Source organism: Antechinus flavipes, chromosome 4, assembly GCF_016432865.1.
Source record: "Antechinus flavipes isolate AdamAnt ecotype Samford, QLD, Australia chromosome 4, AdamAnt_v2, whole genome shotgun sequence".
NCBI classification, from domain to species: domain Eukaryota; kingdom Metazoa; phylum Chordata; class Mammalia; order Dasyuromorphia; family Dasyuridae; genus Antechinus; species Antechinus flavipes.
In genome coordinates this window covers 151,745,543-151,765,408 of record NC_067401.1, presented here as the reverse complement: position 1 = coordinate 151,765,408, position 19,866 = coordinate 151,745,543, and the positions used below count along the sequence as shown (strand labels likewise).

Genomic DNA, 19,866 nt, shown 5'->3' with positions numbered 1-19,866 from the left:
ATCAGTTTAGAAGCAATGAAGGGAAATATTTTAATTAGTTTTTAAATTTAAGTAGTCATAGGACATGGGGCCAGAAAACAAAATTAATAGCTGTATTTTTCATTCTAGTGGCTACCATAAATGCAGAGCAACCCACTATGACTTATATTTGAATGGTAAATAGTATTGTTGCAAGGCTACCAAGTATGCTGAGGACATGGGTATCATGACAAATGTAAAGCACAGGCCAGGGAGGCTCAATGGAGAGAGGGTGATTTCAGCAAAAGTCTCTTCCATAATAAACATCTCATTAAGTTCCCAAACCAGCCCATTTAATCTTGCAACTGTTCACAATCCTGAATTTATAGCCAATCCCCAACAACTTATCACTTGAGTGCATTTAATTAATACTGCAGGCTAATGGGCCACAACCATGCCTAGCTAACCCAAAGAGACAAGTGCATCCTGAAGAGGAACTTTTCTCAAATCCAATTTCCCAGAGAGGGGAAAGGGACTCAGGGGCCAGATCTGTTCTTGCTTGTTTACAAAGATCTTCCATTAAGAGGAAACCTCCAAAGAACTGTCATAATTGGAGACAGCTAAGGCTTAATGGTGAAGGGGAAGTGGGGGTGGTAAGACCTGGGCAGTGCACAGATGTACAGAATGTTCCTGTGAGTGGCTGTGTTGAAAAGGCTGCAAGTCGTAAGATTGTCAAGATTTCATCCTAGACTGAGATACAAGGTAATAACATTACCAGAGAGAGACAGACACACAGACCTAGATATAATCAATGTTGAAAGACAGAGATGGAGAAATAGAAATCTTCAGAGGGAGACAGAAAGAGAGGAAGACTCATTTTTAATAAAGCCAAGATATACTGCTGGATTATAGGAAAAGGAAAAAGGTTACTATAGCAACGCCTTCAAGCTGCTCTATTTGTCTGCACTGGCATTTCAAAAATGTAGTTCATATGGCCAAAGAAAAAAATACTGAGCCAGCTAGCTTGTGAGTCACTTCTCTACAATGCCTAAGGCTGCCATTCTCACTACATCCAGGACCATCTCCACTCCTTCTGATCTCTATCTGACCACTGGACTCAGATGGCTCTGAAGGAGAAAGTGAGGCTGGTGTCCCTTCCTCATTTAAATTCAATTCACTTGCATGTCGTGACACACACACACATCCCTGATGTCATAATCCTCTTCAATTAGGAAGGACAAACAACAGGCTGAGGCTGGCAGAGGATTGAAAATGGGATGTCTGGATGAGGCCCCGGGCAGAGGATGCTGCTGTTCAGGACCAGGGAGAGTTCCAGGGAGACACTTGAATTGCAACTGGACCTTTACTACAATTCCCATGTATAGATTCTTAGCTTCTAGACGGCCTTAGTCCCTTTTCTTCTCCTGCTCTTGTTTTTAAGGTCACCATATATTTTGTCTTCATTTTCTATCCCAAACTGCTGGGCAGACATGGAAGTAGGCAGAAAATGTCTACTGAATTAACACTTCCCCCAGAGAACTACCACTGATAAAGCCAATTCAACATTCATTAAACGTGGACCACCTATGTTCAAGACACTATGCTAGGTGCTGGGTAGACAAAGATTAAAAATGACGTAGTCTCTGATCCCGAGGCCTGCAATCTAATAAAGAGATATGAGAAACATATAAATGAATATGAGATAAGCTAAAATGTGATAACCACATAGGTGAAATGCAAAGTGCTATAAGAAATGAAATTACTTTCTGGGTGTGTGTGTATGTGGAAAGAAGAGGTTATCCTGGAAGGCTAATGAAATGGCACATGAGCTGGGCCCTGAAGAACAAAAATTCAATGAGCATCATTAGAGAAGGATTTCTATAGGAAGAAAAGAGGACAACAGGCATTTCAGGCACAAAGGGGTGGTCTGCACAAATTTAGATAGCTAGGAAAAAGCAGGATGAGATAAGGGAATAGTTAATGGTCTGGATTGGCTACAGTAGAGTGTGAGAAGGAAATGAAGTTATATCAAGAGAAAAGTAAGTTTGAGTCAAACAATGTATACTCTTATTTTCCAGGCTAAGGAGTCTGAATTTTATCCTATTGATAAAAAGAAAACTACCATTAAAAAAAATAATGAAAAATAAAAACAGGGTAATAATGTGGTCAAACCTGAGGATTCAGAACATAACTTTGGCAACTGTATGAAAGCAGGTTGAATGAGAGAGGAGAGAAACAATGACTGGGGAAATCAGTGAGGAGACTTATAAAAATTCTAGGTCAAATATTCTTAACCTAAAGTCCATAAATTAATTTCAGGGAGTGCATTGAATTTGAATAGAAAAAAGTTACATCTTTATTTTCACTAACTTTTGGTTTCCCTTATAATTCTATGCATTTTATTTTATGCTTTTAAAAGCATTCTTCCAAGAAAGAGTTCACAGACTTCACCATACTATCAAAAAAAAAAAAAAATCTAAGTGAAAGATGATGAAAGTCTGAATTAGGACAGTGGCTATGTGGCTTGAGAGAAGAACAATGAAAGAGATAATTGAAATGTAGGATCAAAAAAAAAATTGGCAACTGGCTGGACTGGAAATGGGGTGTAAAGAATAAAGAGTAAAAGATAGTTCAGTGTTGGGTGCCTAGAAAAACAATGTCACCATCAGTAGAAACAGGGAATTGAGAAGACAGATAAACTTGAGTAAGAAGATAGTGAGTTCAATATTGGCCAATATTGACATTGAGATAATAGCTGCAGAAGATACAATATCGTAGCCTAAAGGTAGTTAGCAAGTTTCTTCTTGAACATTTCTAATTTCAAGGATATCATTACTTCAAAGGAAAGGGTTTCAATACTGCATAGCTCTATTTTGGTAGAAACTTCTTCCTTCCTGCATAGAAAACCAGAGAGAAAGCAAATCAGACTCTATTACAATTAACATGCTCAAATGAGTTTTTGTATTTCAATTATCTTCCATTCAATGATCTCAAAATTTTGAGAAATATTATGTTTCTTATCTCCTTTTCTAACATGAAGAAATGGGGAGTTGAAAACCTTCTAATAAACTGCCTTCTGCACATATGATCACAAGCTCATATTTATTGCCTAATCCCCTCATTCTTCAAATCATGCTCAATAAATTAATTCCTAAGTATAAAAATGTTTGTCCTCATTTTGAGGGGGGAAATATCTGGGGCAGAGAAAAAAACTGGAATTCCTCAATACACATCTAAATAATCTAGAAAAACAAATTTTTTCATTACAAGTATCTAAAAATGTATGCTTCTTTCTGTATTTTCATTTCATTCCCTTTCTGTCAGAAGGGGAGTGGAGTCTTTTATCTTCATTCTTGTGGACTCGTGTTTTATGATCATGTTCATCAAAGTTCTATAATTTTTCAAAGTTGTTTTTCTCCATAATGTTGTTGTCATAGTACATATAAATGATTCTGTTTTCTCTAACTTATGGAAAGTGTTTTGGAAAGTAAAACATACTCTATATTTATAAGGTCTTGTTATTAGCATATAATCAGCTGAGTGAGGAAATACTAATTTCCCTGGGAAATGGCCAAAGCAGTAAAATGATTTGCCCAATATCACACAATTAATTGTAGCTAGATCAGGATTAGAGGACTCAAATTTCCTGGCCCAGTTCTGTATAAATGAGTTCAATTAATTTTAAAAGAGGAAATGACAGAGATTTTAAAGTGAGGGTAGATTAATGGAATTCTGGGTCTTCTCTGATAAAATAAAGATAAACCAAATAAGTCCAAGTAATGGGGAAAGTCAAAATGCTGAGCTAAACTGTCATGAAATTTTAGATACTTAAAATTCCAAAAGCTACCAAATTCCTGGTCCTGATGACCAGGATTTTTAGTTTATATAATTTCAACTTTAAAAAATTTATATCTACAAAAAGACAAAAACTACACTTAACCCTCCCCCCCCCCATAAAATACAAAAAAGAAAAGGCTGCCTTCTTCCAGCCACTACTTCCTAAATCCAAGGGTAATAATAGTTTGGCAGGATTTTTCTAAGGGGGAACCAGCATAGTCCAAACCAGTCTGCTGTTCTACTTCCCAAGTGTACATTAAAAATCAAGTTTCCCCATTGAATAGATTATCAAGATGGAATGAATAACTCAAAACCCTCATGAATTATAGAAGCTACTAAATAAATGTTATATATTACATAAAGAGACAGAATTCCCAGCTCTTTAGCAGTTAGTGAAAATTTCAAACCAAGCTACAGCAGCTGCTCCAAGTTCAGAGCAATCAAAGAGGGTTTTAATACTGCCCCAGTTGTTCTTCTCAGACTCTCACACCTACCCTTTCCCGGTCTGTGAAACTTAACCCAACTCCATGCCTATTAATACCTAGAGAAGGAAGGACCAGGAAGATTCAGCCAGTACGGTGGTTTCTCCAGCTTGAGGTGAACACAGTAGAAGAGTCTCACAGCAAGAAGTTCTGCATCTCTTAACCTTTTTCATTCAAAAATAGTGCAAGAAATCTGTTGGAAGTGTCTTCTCAAATTCCTTTTCACTTATAAGTTATGTAAAGTCAAGAATTAGCTATTTTTTGGATGCAGTAAGTGCTTAATAAATGTGTGTATGATTGCATCATTAGTCTAAAAATATATAAAACAGTACTCAGAAATGCGGGTTTAAATAATGTCCCCCCCCTCCCTTTTGTAACAATTGCCATCTTTGTTCTCTATATCATATCACTCCTAAAACCCTACTCTTCCAACCCAACAACAAATAAATAAAGTCAGCAAGAGGCAAAAACAGAAATAGGACATGGAGAAACATAGGAATGTAACTTTTTGGCAAACTAACAATCAGGCTAAATAAATGAGAATGCACCTCCAGCAGAATTTCTTCTATTAGTTGATTTGAATAATTTTCAAAGAAGAAAAATTGGAAATTCTATTCAGAGGAGTCAAAAAAGAACTTCGAAATCACCTAATGCAAACTTGCCTGTTTTATAGGAGAGAAAACTGAGACGAGGCAAGGGAACAAGCATTTATTAAGTGCTAACTCTATGCCAGGAACTGTGAAAAGATCAGGGAAATAAGTGATTTGCTCAGGATTGAGAAGTATGTGGTAGAGCAGAACCTTGGCCTCAGGTCTCTGAAAATCAAATGCTCTTTCTGCTACATTATACTTGGCCCAGTTCAAGTGCTCAGTAGAGTCCTCTGTAGTAAAGCTAAATATAAACCTAATAATTCCAATGAGTTTCAAAGAATGCCCTTGACCTCTTGATCCTTCTGCCTACATTCTTATTGAGAAGGTAAAACTGTAGCATTAATTCATGCCATTCACTTCAGCATCATTTCTTCTCTTTATTATGCCTTTAGCATGACAAGCTTCTTGTAAGACAATTTTTGTAAAAATCTGCTCTCTCATGCCATCATTACCTTCTTAGCAGGAGTTATAAGCAGCAGGTAGGTTGGCATTATCCTCACTTTCCACATGAAATAGAACACAGAGAGGAAATTTTCAGGTGTCTATAAAAATTTAAGTGTTCGTTGTATCTTCTCCTACGCTTACCACCTATGGAGGGTTTTTCTTTTAAGTTGACTTTTAGAAGACATATTCAGACTCTTATCTGAAGGAAGCCTTTGCCATACTAATTACATTTATAAAATGTTTCTCCTATATGGGTTATAATAGTCTGGTGCTTAGAAAAAACTTGATTGGTACCTAAATTTAACTTTCATTCAGTGACAACGGGAGATTTCTATAATTTCTGAAGGAGCTGCCCTGCTCCCTCGAAAAGTCCTAAGGACCCTATTTCAACTACTCTTGCTTTGGAAGTGCTACTTCCATTCTCCAAACTCCCCAGAATTGATGGTGATTCCCTGGAATGTAAATCTCCCTATATATCTTGATTTTTACAAAGTAGGTCTTGTTTCCTTAGTTTTTTTTTTTTTTTTAATCAGCATGATATTTAAGATTTTATTTTATTTTATTTTATTTTTAATTTAAATTTTATTTTATTTAATAATAACTTTGTATTGACAGAATCCATGCCAGGATAATTTTTTTACAACATTATCCCTTGCACTCGCTTATGTTTCGTTTTTTCCCCTCCCTCCCTCCACCCCCCCCCCCCAGATGGCAAGCAGTCCTATATATGTTAAATATGTTGCAGTATATCCTAGATACAATACATATTTGCAGAACCGAACAGTTCTCCCACTGCACAGGGAGAATTGTTTCCTTAGTTTTTACCAATTTATTTGACTGAATTTTACAAAAGTTAAGAATGTTTTCTTGGTATTAACAATTTTTCCTTCCTCTTGACCATATAGACATTAATTTTATTTCTGTAGGATTCATGACTCTCTCCTTAGAATTATTTTTATCAAAAATTGCCTGGCTCCCTCTAGAATGAATAAGAAAAATGATGAGTTTCAGGCAATGTGAAAGATTATACTGGCTTAGAATTGCACTTATCATGCATCTAATTCTGATATAATAGAGGGTATAGAGATTGTAGTGCTGAGCAGGAAAGAATGCTGTGCATAAAGACATTAGTAACATATGTGAAACAGGGTGAGGGTGGAATGAAACAAAGCATAAGGATGGGTAAGGGAGGGAGAAATCAGTGTCGCAACCAAGCATTTAATGGGGAATTGTGGCTAATAGTACTCTGAAGAAAAAAGGACAGGTCAAGATTGGAATAACGCAGAGAAAAGAGACTAGATAAAAGTGGCTAAGAGGTGCCTTGAATTGGAAAATGGTGTTAAGAGTATGAAAGGAAGTAAAACATTTCTTTAAAAAGAGAAGAAAGGTATATCCATTTCTCCTTCAATGTACTTAGATGTCAATCTAAGTAACAAGAAGCTCACACCTGGAAATGGTATAGCTAAATTAGGCAACATCATGGTAAAAAGGGGAAGGGACTCAAGGCCAAGGGATGAACAATGAAAAACAGAGTCTCAGAGGGAGAAAAAAAAATGCATCCTACAAGAAAATGATAAAACATTTAGAAAATGAAAATCAGTACCTTGCCAGTGGGCTACTTATGACTATAACTCTAGGAGTTCTTTTAGAATCTCTTAATCAAGGGGCCCAACTCCTCTTGATTCCAACAGTTCATATTCTCCTTCCCTCTCAAATTTACACGTAACTACTTTGTATTGACTCAGTACATATTTGTTATATACATTTTATGACCCTCCCAATGGAATGGAAGCTCCTAGCTGGGGGGGGGGATTGTCTCATTCCTTGAGACTTGCATCTCTGATGTCTGGCACATGGGAGGCACTTAACAAATACTTGTTGATAGATTAACTATTTGGATGAAGACAAGATGTCAGGATACTGAAAGTTTTATATAGTTAATTAGCAAGGAAAAAAAATCCTATTTTTTCAAATTGACCTCGAGAAAGAATGCCATACACACATTTTAAGATCTACACATCCTTCATCATCTTGGAAGAAAGTTAGAGATGTATTACAAGTTTAGTTCTGAAATTTTGTCATGCTTGTCATGCCATCTCATATGCATAAGAGAACCCCAAACTCAGGGCAGGAAAGGTATTAGAGGACTAGACTTACTCAAAAACCAAAAGAAAAGAACTTATTCTAATTGTACCTTCTAGAGGGTTCCTCAACTGTCCCTTCTCCTTCTCATCCCATCCTGGAATGAATAAACAGGGCTGAGAATGAACAAAATTAAGTTCAGTCCAGTCCAAGGAACTCAAACATTGATGTCTTTACTGACTGTTCCTTATGCACAGAGTTAATTCCCTGTCATCTCTACCTGCTTCTTATACTCTTGGCCTTCCAACATTTTTGGACAAATCACGAAGGCAGACAACCTCCCATGCACTCACACTACATCATGTTCAGTAATCACCAGACGTTAAAGGCTGTGAGTCCAGAGCAACTTATCCTTTCCCCCACCTACACCTAACAAGCCCCTAGCTTCTGATCCCCTCTTCTCAGTAATTCAGTCACCATTTGATGAGAAACAGTTGGTAAAGACATTTTAAAATACCATGCACTAATAAGAGGAGTAATGGACAATGATACAATGATTACTTAGAACCATGCGTAGTACAAACTAAGCACTTAATAAATACTCATTCAGCTCAATCAGCACCATTGTGGTGTGTAGGAAGTCCCTACAAGTAACCAAGCTCCTGTCTACAAAACTGACTGAGAGCAATTCAGAAGGGGTACATGGTTAGTTTGAAAAACTTGCCTGAATGAAGTCCAGTTCTACCTATCCGGATAGAAAGCTCATTTTCATGGAAAGGCAGGGGGAACTCAGTGTTGGCATCTTCCTTCATTGATTTGTAGTCCAAGCTTAGCATTAGGGCCATTTGGGAATCCTCAGTCATACCCTGAAACAAGAAGACCCAAAGTGAATGTGAGATCAATCAGTGAATAATCAATAGCATTTATTCAGTAACTGCAGTGAAGATAATTCCTTTTGCTGCACATTTGGGATAAAAAGACAGAGGTAGAACACAGTCCCTTCTCTCAATGAGCAAGCACATAACAACTATTTATTAAACATCAAACTATGTATGAGGCACTATGCTAGACACTGGCGATGCATTGTTTGCCTGGGATGCTCTCTCTTCTCGTTGCTATCCCCTGGTTTCTCTGGCTTTCTTCAATTCCCAGCTAAAATTACATTATTTACAGAGAGCATCTGCCAACCCTTCTTAAGCTTCCTTTTGCTGATTACTCCTCACTTATCCAGTATGTAACTTGTTTATAAATAGTTATTTGCATGTTTTCTTCTTCATTAGATTGGGAGAGGCTTAAGGACAAGGACTGTCTTTTGCCTTCCTTTGTGTGCTTGGCACAAATTAGGCACTTTGTAAAAGTTTGACTGGCCACAAATACAATGTAGGCAATAACAAGTACTTATATAAGGGTATACGTCGTGTGTGTGTGTGTGTGTGTGTGTGTGTGTGTGTGTGTATGCGCGCGCGTCTGCGTGCGTGTGGATGTGTGTATATATGTGTGTGTGTGTGTGTGTGTGTATGTATATATATATGTATATATATATATATATATACATACACACACACACACACACATACATTTATAGAGAAGAAGGGAGGGAAAAGGAGGAGAGAGCGAGAGAGAGAGAGAGAGAGAGAGAGAGAGACAGAAACAGAGAGAAAAATTTTAAATAAAGTAATTAAACAGAAGGTAAAGAAAAAATGGCATATGAGAGGATCACTTTAAAGGCAAAGAGCAGGGAGGCAGAGAGTATCACTTGGGCAGAACAAACAGAAGGTCAAAATGACTGGTTTCCAGATTATGGGAGAGGAATACTGTCCAATAAGGCTTGGAAGAGGAATTGGGCACAAGTAAGTTATGGAGGGTTTGAAAAGTTATTCAGAGGAGTTTATATTTTTATCCATCAGGCATTAGAGAGTCACTGAGTAGACTGAGTAGGAGACTTACAAGATCAGATCTGGAAAATTATCTTGAACTTGAAAAATAGGTATTGGTGAAGACCATCAGCCTAAGTCCAGAGGCAAAGCTCTTGCTTTTTGGCCAAGCATCACAATAATATTTAGGAAACATCAACCCATGAGAGATATTGGTGCTAGATGCCATATGGATTCTAAGTGGTACCATAGGGCACAGAGAACTGGGACTGGAGTTAGGAATATCTGAGTTGAAATCTACCCTCAGACTAGCTGGGGTATCTTGTGTAGTCATCACTTAGCCACTGTCTGCCTCAGTTTCCTCAACTGTATGGAGACAATAATAGCACCCACCTCCCAGGGCTATTTGGGAGGATCAAATTAAAAAAAAAAATTGTAAAGTCCTTAACCTGATGTCTGAAATATGATGGGCATCTAATAAATGTTTAATCTCTTCCCCTGTGAGATATCTGCAATACTGTGGGATTAATTACCGACACTTAGGCACTTTGATTCCTGGAAAGCCACCTGCTTCTCTGTCTTTTTATCCTTTTTTCATTTGGGTGGCCACAGTGGGAAGGTAAATTCCCAACAAACTATGTTATTTGGGAAGGATATGGAGATTAGAGAAGTGAGCTGTTTAGATTATCTCTGAATTGCAAGTATATTTTTTTCCATAAAATAATAGAGTTCCCTATAATTCTGTGTGTACGTAAGGGGAATGATAAGCTATTCATGTGTAGTAGAAAGCTGTGTTTGGAGGATGGGACTATGAGGAAGCTTAAATGTATATATCTTCATTTTTAAACACTTTTGCCAGATTTGTTGACAGAAATGTTTTCCTAGCTCAGGAGAAGCACTCTCATTAGGAAATTTTCTTTTTGAACATGGTACATAGCAGCAACAAGATTATGTGATGATCAATTGTGATGGAGACTCTTTTCAATAATGAGGTGACTCAAGACAATTCCAACAGACTTGTTATAGAAAGCGCCATCATCATCCAGAGAGAGAATTATGGAGACTGAGTGTAGATCAAAGCACAGTATTTTCACCTTTTCTTGGTGGTGGTGGTGATAGTGTTTGTTTGCTTGGTTATTTTCTTTCTCATTTTTTCCTCTTTTTGATCAGATTTTTCTTCTGCAACTTGATAAATGCAGAAATATGTTTGGAAGAATTGCACGTGTTTAACCTATATTGGATTGCTTACTGTATGAGGGAGGAAGAAGAGAGGGAGAAAAATTTGGAACACAAGATTTTGCAAGGGTGAACGCTGAAAACTATCTTTGAATGTATTTTGAAAAATAAAAGACTATTATAATTTTTAAACATTAAAATAAATTTTTAAAAATAAAGCTAATAAAAAAGAAAAAAATCTTTTTGCAAATGCCCACTATTTTGATGTAAGAAAATTCACCTAAGAAGAATAATTATGCTGGAAAAATAGGAAAACTCAGTAACTGAAGTCATGTATTTTAGAAATCAATCTAAACCAAAGCAATTTTAAAATAGATTTTTTTATCAAAGTTTTTTATTTTCAAAACATATGCATGTATAATTTTTCAACATCAACCTCACAAAACCTTGTATTCCACCATCCCTTTTCCTCAATCCCTTCTCCAAGATGGCAAATAATTCAAAATATATTAAACATGGAAAAAAAATATGTTAAATTAAACATATGCATACATATTTATACAATTATCTTGCTGTACAAGAAAAATCAAATCAAAAGGGGAAAAAATGAGAAAAAATAAAATGCAAGCAAATAACAAAAAAAGAGTGAAAGTGCTATGTTGTGATTCATACTCAGTTCCCACAGTTCTCTCTCTGGGTATACATGGCTCTCTTCATTACAAGATCATCAGAATTGGCATGGATCATCTCATTGTTGAAAAGAGCCACATCCATTAGAATTGATTATGGTATAATCTTGTTGCTGCCATGTATAATGATTTCTTGGTTCTGCTCATTTCACTCAGCATCAGTTCATATAAATCTCCCCAGGCCTCTCTAAAGTCATCTTGCTGATCATTTCTTATAGAGCAATAATATTTCATAACATTCATATACCACAATTTACTCAGCCATTCTCCAATTGATGGGCATCCCCTCAGTTTCCAGTTTCTGGCCACTCCAAAGAAGGCTGCCACAAACATTCTTGCACATACAAGTCCCTTTCCCTTCTTTAAGATCTCTTTGGGATCTTTGGGATATAAGCCCAGGAGTAACACTAAGCAGTGTTATTGCTGAATCAAAGGGGATGCACAGTTTGATAACTTTTTGAGCATAGTTCCAAATTGCTGTCCAGAATGGCTGGATCCATTCACAGTTCCACCAACAATGTATCAGTGACCCAGTTTTCCCACATCCCCTTTAACATTCCTCATTATCTTTTCTTATCATTTTAGCCAGTCTGAGAGGTATGTAGTGGTATCTCAGAGTTTTCTGATCAGTAGTGATTTAGAGCACCTTTTCATATGACTAGAAATGATTTTCAATTCTTCATCTGAAAATTGTCTGTTCATATTCTTTGACCATTTATCAATTGGAGAATTATTTTAATTCTTATAAATTTGATTCGATTCGCTATATATTTTAGAAATGAGACCTTTATCAGACCTTTGAATGTAAAAATGTTTTTCCAGTTTATTGCTTCCTTTCTAATGTTGTCGCATTATTTTTGTTTGCACAAAAACTTTTTAACTTAATATAATCAAAATCATCTATTTTTTGTTCGATAATGAATTCCATTTCTTTTTTGGCCATAAATGCCTTCCTTCTCCACAGATCTGAGAGGTAAACTATCCTTTGTTCTTCTAATTTGCTTACAATATTATTCTTTATGTCTAAATCATGAACCCATTTTGACCTTATCTTGGTATGAGGTATTAAGTGTGGGTTAATGTTAGTTTCTGCCATAATAGTTTCCAATTTTCCCAGCAGTTTTTCTCAAATAGTGAATTTTTATCCCAAAAGCTGGGGTCTTTGGGTTTGTTAATACTAGATTACTATAGTCATTGACTATTTTGTCCTGTGGACCTAACCTATTCCACTACCCTTGTTTCTGAGCCAGTACCAAATGGTTTTGATGACTGCTGCTTTATAAGATAGTTTTAGATCTGGCACAATTAGACCACCTTCCTTGGTATTTTGTTTCATTAATTCCCTTGAAATTGTTGACCTTTTGTTCTTCTAGATGAACTTTGTTAATATTTTTTCTAGATCTGTAAAATAATTTCTTGGGAGTTTAATTGATATGGCACTGAATAAGTAGATTAATTTAGGTAGTATTGTCATTTTTATTATATTTACTTTGCCTATCCATGAGCATGATATTTTTCCAATTCATTAGATCTGACTTTATTTGTGTGGCAAATGTTTTGTAGTTGTGTTCATATAGTTCCTGACTTTGCTTAGTCTCCCAAGTAGACTCCCAAATATTTTATATTATAGACAGTTATTTTAAATGGAATTTCTTTTTATATCTCTTGCTGTTGGATCTTGTTGGTAATATATAAAAGTACTGATGATTTATGTGGATTTATTTTGTATCCTGCAATTGGGCTAAAGTTGTAAATTGTTGATAAATGGTCAAAGGATATGAACAGACAATTTTCAGATGATGAAGTTGAAACTATTACCACTCATATTAAAGAGTGTTCCAAATCATTATTGATCAGAGAAATGCAAATTAAGACAACTCTGAGATATCACTACACACCTGTCAGATTGGCTAAGATGACAGGAAAAGATAATGATGAATGTTGGAGGGGATGCGGGAAAACTGGGACACTGATGCATTGTTGGTGGAGTTGTGAACGAATCCAACCATTCTGGAGAGCAATCTGGAACTATGCCCAAAAAGTTATCAAACTGTGCATATCCTTTGATCCAGCAGTGTTTCTATTGGGCTTATACCCCAAAGAAATACTAAAGAAGGGAAAGGGACCTGTATGTGCCAAAATGTTTGTGACAGCCCTGTTTGTAGTGGTTAGAAACTGGAAAATGAATGGATGCCCATCAATTGGAGAATGGCCGGGTAAATTGTGGTATATGAATGTTATGGAATATTATTGTTCTGTAAGAAATGACCAGCAGGATGAATACAGAGAGGACTGGCGAGACTTACATGAATTGATGCTAAGTGAAATAAGCAGAACCAGGAGATCATTATACACTTCGACAACAATATTGTATGAGGATGTATTCTGATGGAAGTGGATTTCTTTGACAAAGAGACCTAACTCAGTTTCAATTGATAAATGATGGACAGAAGCAGCTACACCCAAAGAAAGAACACTGGGAAACGAATGTGAACTATCTGTATTTTTGTTTTTCTTCCCGGGTTATTTTTACCTTCTGAATCCAATTCTCCCTGTGCAATAAGAGAACTGTTCAGTTCTGCAAACATATATTGTATCTAGGATATACTGTAACATATTTAACATATATAGGACTGCTTGCCATCTAGGGGAGGAGGTGGAGGGAGGGAGGGGAAAAATCAGAACAGAAATGAGTGCAAGGGATAATGTTGTAAAAAAATTACCCTGGCATGGAATCTGTCAATATAAAGTTATTATTAAACAAAATAAAATAAAATAAAATATTAAAAAAAAAGTTGTAAATTGTTTCTAGTAGTTTTTTAGTTGATTCTTTAGGGTTCTCTTAAGTATATCATCATATCATCTGCAAAGAGTGATAATTTGGTTTCCTCATTACCTATTCTACATCCTTTAATCTCTTTTTCTTCTCTTATTGCCAAAACTAACATTTCTAATAGAACACTGAATAGTAATAGTGATAGTGGTCAACCTTGTTTCATTCCTGATCTTATTGGGAATGGTTCTAGTCTGTCCTCATTGCATATTATGTTTGCTAAAGATTTTAAATAGATGCTAATAATCATTTTAAGGAAAACTCCATTTATTCCTGTACTCTTTAGTGTTTCTAACAGGAATGGGTATTGGATTTTATCAAATGCTTTTTCTGCATCTATTGATTTTTGGTTTTGGTTATTGACATAGTGAATTATGCTAATAGTTTTCCTAATGTTGAAGCAGCCCCACATTCCTGATATAATCCTACAAGGTCATAGTGTACTATCCTGGAGATGACTTTCTGCTATCTGGTACCAGGCAGGGTGAAAATAGAGAAAGAAAAGTATAGAGCAATTTCCCTAATGAATATTGATGCAAAAAAAATTTAAATAGATTTTAGATCTTAAAATCTGGATCATTTTTGATTCTGTAACTGACTTGTTACCTCCTATATCTTCTCTCCCTCCTTGTTGGCCTTGTTGGCCAGTCTTTAAGAAAAAGGCATCCCTTTTCCTTGTTATCAATTCTAGTTGTATCTTTGATCTAGTCCCTTGTTTTCTTCTTGAAGAGACTGTCCCATCAATCATTCCCTTTCTCTCAACTTTCAATTTCTCCATTTCTGCTGATTTTATCCTTTTGTCTAAAAACCATGTGAAATTTCCCCATATCTATAAGAAATCTTCATTTGGTCATGCTTTCCTCCTACATCTACTGCTTCTCTGACTTATTTTCCTCTCTTCATTTAGATAATGATAATGGAAAGAGGTGGTAAATTCTTAATGAGACTGTATTGATTTTAGCTCTTGGGTAATATAAGCTTTATTTGGGAAGGACATTGATTCTCTTTGTAAAAATGAGCTGTTTGTAAACTTTGAATTTCATGTATATATTTGTATAAATAATAGAGAGTTCCTTATAATTTTATGTGTCTATAAGAGAAATTGAAAGTAGTTATTCAATTATGGAAAAGCGAGGTATATTTCAGGAAATGCTTTTTTTCTTTTTCTACTGATTCCCATTATTTCAATACAGGAAAATTCACTGGTAATAATAATCATGCTTGCAAAAAAAGGAAATCTAACACAGTGATTGAAGTCATGTATTTTAAAATGTAACTGAACTAAAGTTGACTTTAAATGGATTATAAATTTTAAAGTTAGATAATGATTTCAGTCCTGGTTCCATCACTGACTTTATTCTCTGTCTTCTCCCTTTTCTCCTGGAGAAAGTCTTTGAGGAGGAAGAATCTCTTCTCCTTTCTGAGGTCATCCTCCCTATTTGTGCCTCTTGATCCAGTCCCCTCCTATTTCCTCTAAGGGCCTGCCACACCAAACATTCCTTCTCTCTTCATTTTCACTGTCTCCCTTTCTACAGTTTAACCTCCTTGTCCACAAAACATAAGAGTTCTCCCTCTCTACTAAAAACAACTGAACAACATTGTATGATAATTATTCTCTGGGACTAAGCTTGGTCATCATAATTCAAATTTGGATTATTGTGTTGTTATTGTGAAGGATTTTGAATTTAAGTTTCTCCCAACTGTTGGAATCTTTACAAACTGTTAAGTCGTTAGAATTGATAGAGACAATAATTATCTAACTTAGCATGGTTCAGTATGATTGATCTGATCTTATGAGGAGATATTATGGGAGAGAAGAAACAAGATACTAAGTGGAACTGAGAAACAATGCTTGTGTTCACACCTGTACTCATTGGAGTTCACATGTTTGAGAGATTTCAGGGTTTAGTATGAGATATCCGAATTCACACTTCCCTTAATCCCTCCCTCAGAGGGGAGGGGTAAACCTTTGGGAAATGATATATAAGAAGCAGATTCAGTTGGGAGTTCAGCTGAATTAGATTGGAGAGGAGCACTCTGGGACAGACACAGAGCACTCTGGGAGATTGAGAGCCAGAAGCCCTCTCTCAGAGGCAAGACAGATTCATCTTGGTGCTGGCTGGAGGCTGAAAGCAGAGGCAAAGGACAAAGCTGCAAGAGCTCTTGGAACCAAGCAGAGAGATAGGCCTCTAAGCTAACCAGGCTATTTTGGAGAAAGCAATAAAAGACCTGAACTTTTAACACCTGGCTGTGTTTGGGTAATTATTACTTTCAACTGAAACTAAGGCTGCCTCCAGAAAACCTCCCCAAGAAACCTGCTCCCAGAGAGAACTGTTTTATTATTTTAAAAGAAGAAAATCACCACACCCTACTCCAATCCATATTCCACTCAGCCATTAAAATGATTGTCCTAAAGAGAAGGTCTGACGATGTTTCGTTCTACTCATTTAACTCCTCTCCATTGCCACCAGAATCCAATAAAAAACACTCTTTGGAGCATTCAAAGCCTTTCACAATTTTAGCCCTCCCCCCAAAATCTTAAATCTAATTACCCAATATATCCCACAATCCAGTAACATAGACTTCCTTGGCCATTACACCAAACAAGAAACTCCATCTTTAAGCTCTGAGTATTTTTTCTTTCCCCCATTCCTGAAATGCTCTCTGTACTGCTTATCAATCTACCTTTAAGACCTAACCAAAATCTTTTTTTTTTTTTTATTGGAAGCTTTTCCCAACCCTTCTTCTTAATTCTGGTGCTTTCTCTCTGTCAATTACTTCTTCTTTATCCTGTAGAGAGCTTCCTCTGTATAATTTATTTGCATGTTGTCTTCCCCATCACACAGTAAGTTCATGGAGGGCAGAGATTTGTCTTCTGCATCCCCAGTGGTTGGCATAATGCCTAGCACATAGCAGGAGCTTAATAAAAGTTTATGGTGTGATTGATTTGTGGCCAGTGTAGATAACTTTCCTGGTTCTGCTTACTGACTTTGCATCAGACATAGAAGAATATGGAAATAACAATATTTTAAATATTAAGTTCAGGTCATCTGTCCTGATTTTACCTGACATCTTTGAATCTGTCACTTCTACCCCCTAAGTACTCTCTCCTTCCCAGATTCCAAGCTATTTCATTTTTCCACATTTCCTTCTACTTTTCTCTTTTTTATTATCCTTTGTTGATATGTCATCCATCTCCTTCCTCCATCCCCCCAGTCTCTGTAGTATGCCATGGTTCTTTCCTCATCTCTTTGAAGATTATTTTTAAAAAACAATATCTCCTATGAGCTTCAGATCCTGTAAGTGTCTATAATGTCTCACAAGTCTTTAAACTCAACATGTCCAAAACTTTTATTCATCATTCCACCTAATACTATTCTTCCTCCCAATCACAACAGCATTCATCTTTGTGTCTCCCATCTTTCTAATCCTCAATGATCAATGAATTTTTGTTTTTCTGGTTCTACCACAACATATGTCAAATCTGCTCCCTTTTCCCCATGCCATGGTTCTTTCCTCATCTCTTTGAAGATTATTTTTAAAAAACAATATCTCCTATGAGCTTCAGATCCTGTAAGTGTCTATAATGTCTCACAAGTCTTTAAACTCCACATGTCCAAAACCTGTATTCATCATTCCACCTAATACTATTCTTCCTCCCAATCACAACAGCATTCATCTTTGTGTCTCCCATCTTTCTAATCCTCAGTGATCAATGAATTTTTGTTTTTCTGGTTCTACCACAACATATGTCAAATCTGCTCCCTTTTCCACATTCATTTGACCAATATCTTAGTTCCAAATCTTATTATTTCTTCCTTGGACTACAATAAAAGTTATCTAATATGTTTCCTGGCTTGCAGAATTTCCCCCTCTCCTTTCCCATCTATTCTTTACATAGCTGTAAAATAATAAATCCAGGGAATCCACCTCCTGATCTTCCTAGCATACTTCAAGCAAAATCTCACTTTCTTTTTTTTTTTTAATTTTAATTTTAATTTATTTAATAATAACTTTGTATTGACAGAATCCATGCCAGGGTAATTTTTTTTACAACATTATCCCTTGCACTTGCTTATGTTTCGTTTTTTCCCCTCCCTCCCTCCACCCCCTCCCCCAAGATGGCAAGCAGTCCTATATATGTTAAATATGTTGCAGTATATCCTAGATACAATACATATTTGCAGAACCGAACAGTTCTCCTGTTGCACAGGGAGAATTGGATTCAGAAGGTAAAAATAACTCGGGAAGAAAATCAAAAATGCAAATAGTTCACATTCGTCTCCCAGTGTTCCTTCTTTGGGTGTAGCTGTTTCTGTCCATCATTTATCCATTGAAACTCAGTTAGGTCTCTTTGTCATAGAAATCCACTTCCATCAGAATACATCCTCATACAATATCGTTGTCAAAGTGTATAATGATCTCCTGGTTCTGCTCATCTCACTTAGCATCAGTCCATGTAGGTCTCTCCAAGCCTCTCTGTATTCATCCTGCTGGTCATTCCTTACAGAGCAATAATATTCCATAACATTCATATACCACAATTTACCCGGCCATTCTCCAATTGATGGGCATCCATTCATTTTCCATTTTCTAGCCACTACAAACAGGGCTGCTACAAACATTTTGGCACATACAGGTCCCTTTCCCTTTTTTAGTATCTCTTTGGGGTATAAGCCCAATAGAAACACTGCTGGATCAAAGGATATGCACAGTTTGATAACTTTTTGGGCATAATTCCAGATTGCTCTCCAGAATGGTTGGATTCATTCACAACTCCACCAACAATGCATCAGTGTCCCCATTTTCCCGCATCCCCTCCAACATTCATCATTATTTTTTCCTGTCATCTTAGCCAATCTGACAGGTGTGTAGTGGTATCTCAGAGTTGTCTTAATTTGCATTTCTCTGATCAATAGTGAAAATCTCACTTTCTACAAGAAGCTTTTTCCAATCCTGTTGGAATCTTTACGAACTGCTAACTCATTAGAGTTGATAGATTATTGATCTGATCTTACAAGGGCCAGAACCTGAAACAAGGTACTAAGTAAAACTAATTGATACAATGCTTGTGTTCACACCTTTACTCATTGGAGTTCACAAGTATGGGAGATTCCCAAATTAACTGTAACTCTGTGAATTCACACCTCTCTTAGGTGTGCCTCCAGAAAGAGGAGTCAATCTTTGGGAAATCATATATAAAGAGGCTCTTAGCTTCGGGTTAGGGAGAGTTCAGCTGAATTAGATTGGAGAGGAGCACGCTGGTGCAGACACAGAGCATTCTGGGAGACTGAGAGCCAGAAGCCCTCTCTCAGAGGCAAGACAGATTCAACTTGGTGTTGGCTGGAGGCTGAAGAAAGCAGAGGCAGAAGCAAAGGACAAAGCTGCAAGAGCTCTTTTAGAACCAAGCAGAGACTTAGGCCTCTCAACTAACTGGGCTGTTTTGGAAGGAGAAAATAAACACTTGCATTTTTACCAGCTGACTGCATTTGGGATGATTATTACTTATTAACTGAAACTAAGGCTGCCCCCAGAAAACCTCCCCAAGAAACCTGCTTTCTCCTAGAGAGAACGATTATATTATAAAGAAAAAAAACACCATACAGTCCCATTGCTTGTGCCTTCCCTCTGAAATCACCTCCAATTTACACTGTTTATATCTTATATGGACATGGTTGTTTGCCATGTTGTGTCCCCCATTACTGCAAGCAGCTGGAGGGCAGGGGGCAGTACTATCTTTGTCTTTCTTTGTCTTATTTATTTAGCACAGTGCCTGCTATAAAATAAGATTTGCTGACTTGACAGAATATCTAAAGAAGGGAACACTTAACAGATTTAGGA

At 36.6% G+C, this 19,866-nt stretch overlaps 1 protein-coding gene across 3 annotated transcripts in view; it reads right to left on the bottom strand.

Moving 5' to 3' along the window:
* Positions 1 to 19,866, bottom strand: part of SLC39A11 (solute carrier family 39 member 11) — a 508,920-nt gene that overhangs the window by 316,096 nt on the left and 172,958 nt on the right. For all 3 annotated transcript variants that reach the window (XM_051995203.1, XM_051995202.1, XM_051995204.1), the window contains one exon: positions 8,178 to 8,319. In XM_051995203.1, the coding sequence (XP_051851163.1) occupies positions 8,178 to 8,319 (142 nt within the window). The remainder of the gene's footprint in view (positions 1 to 8,177; positions 8,320 to 19,866) is intronic.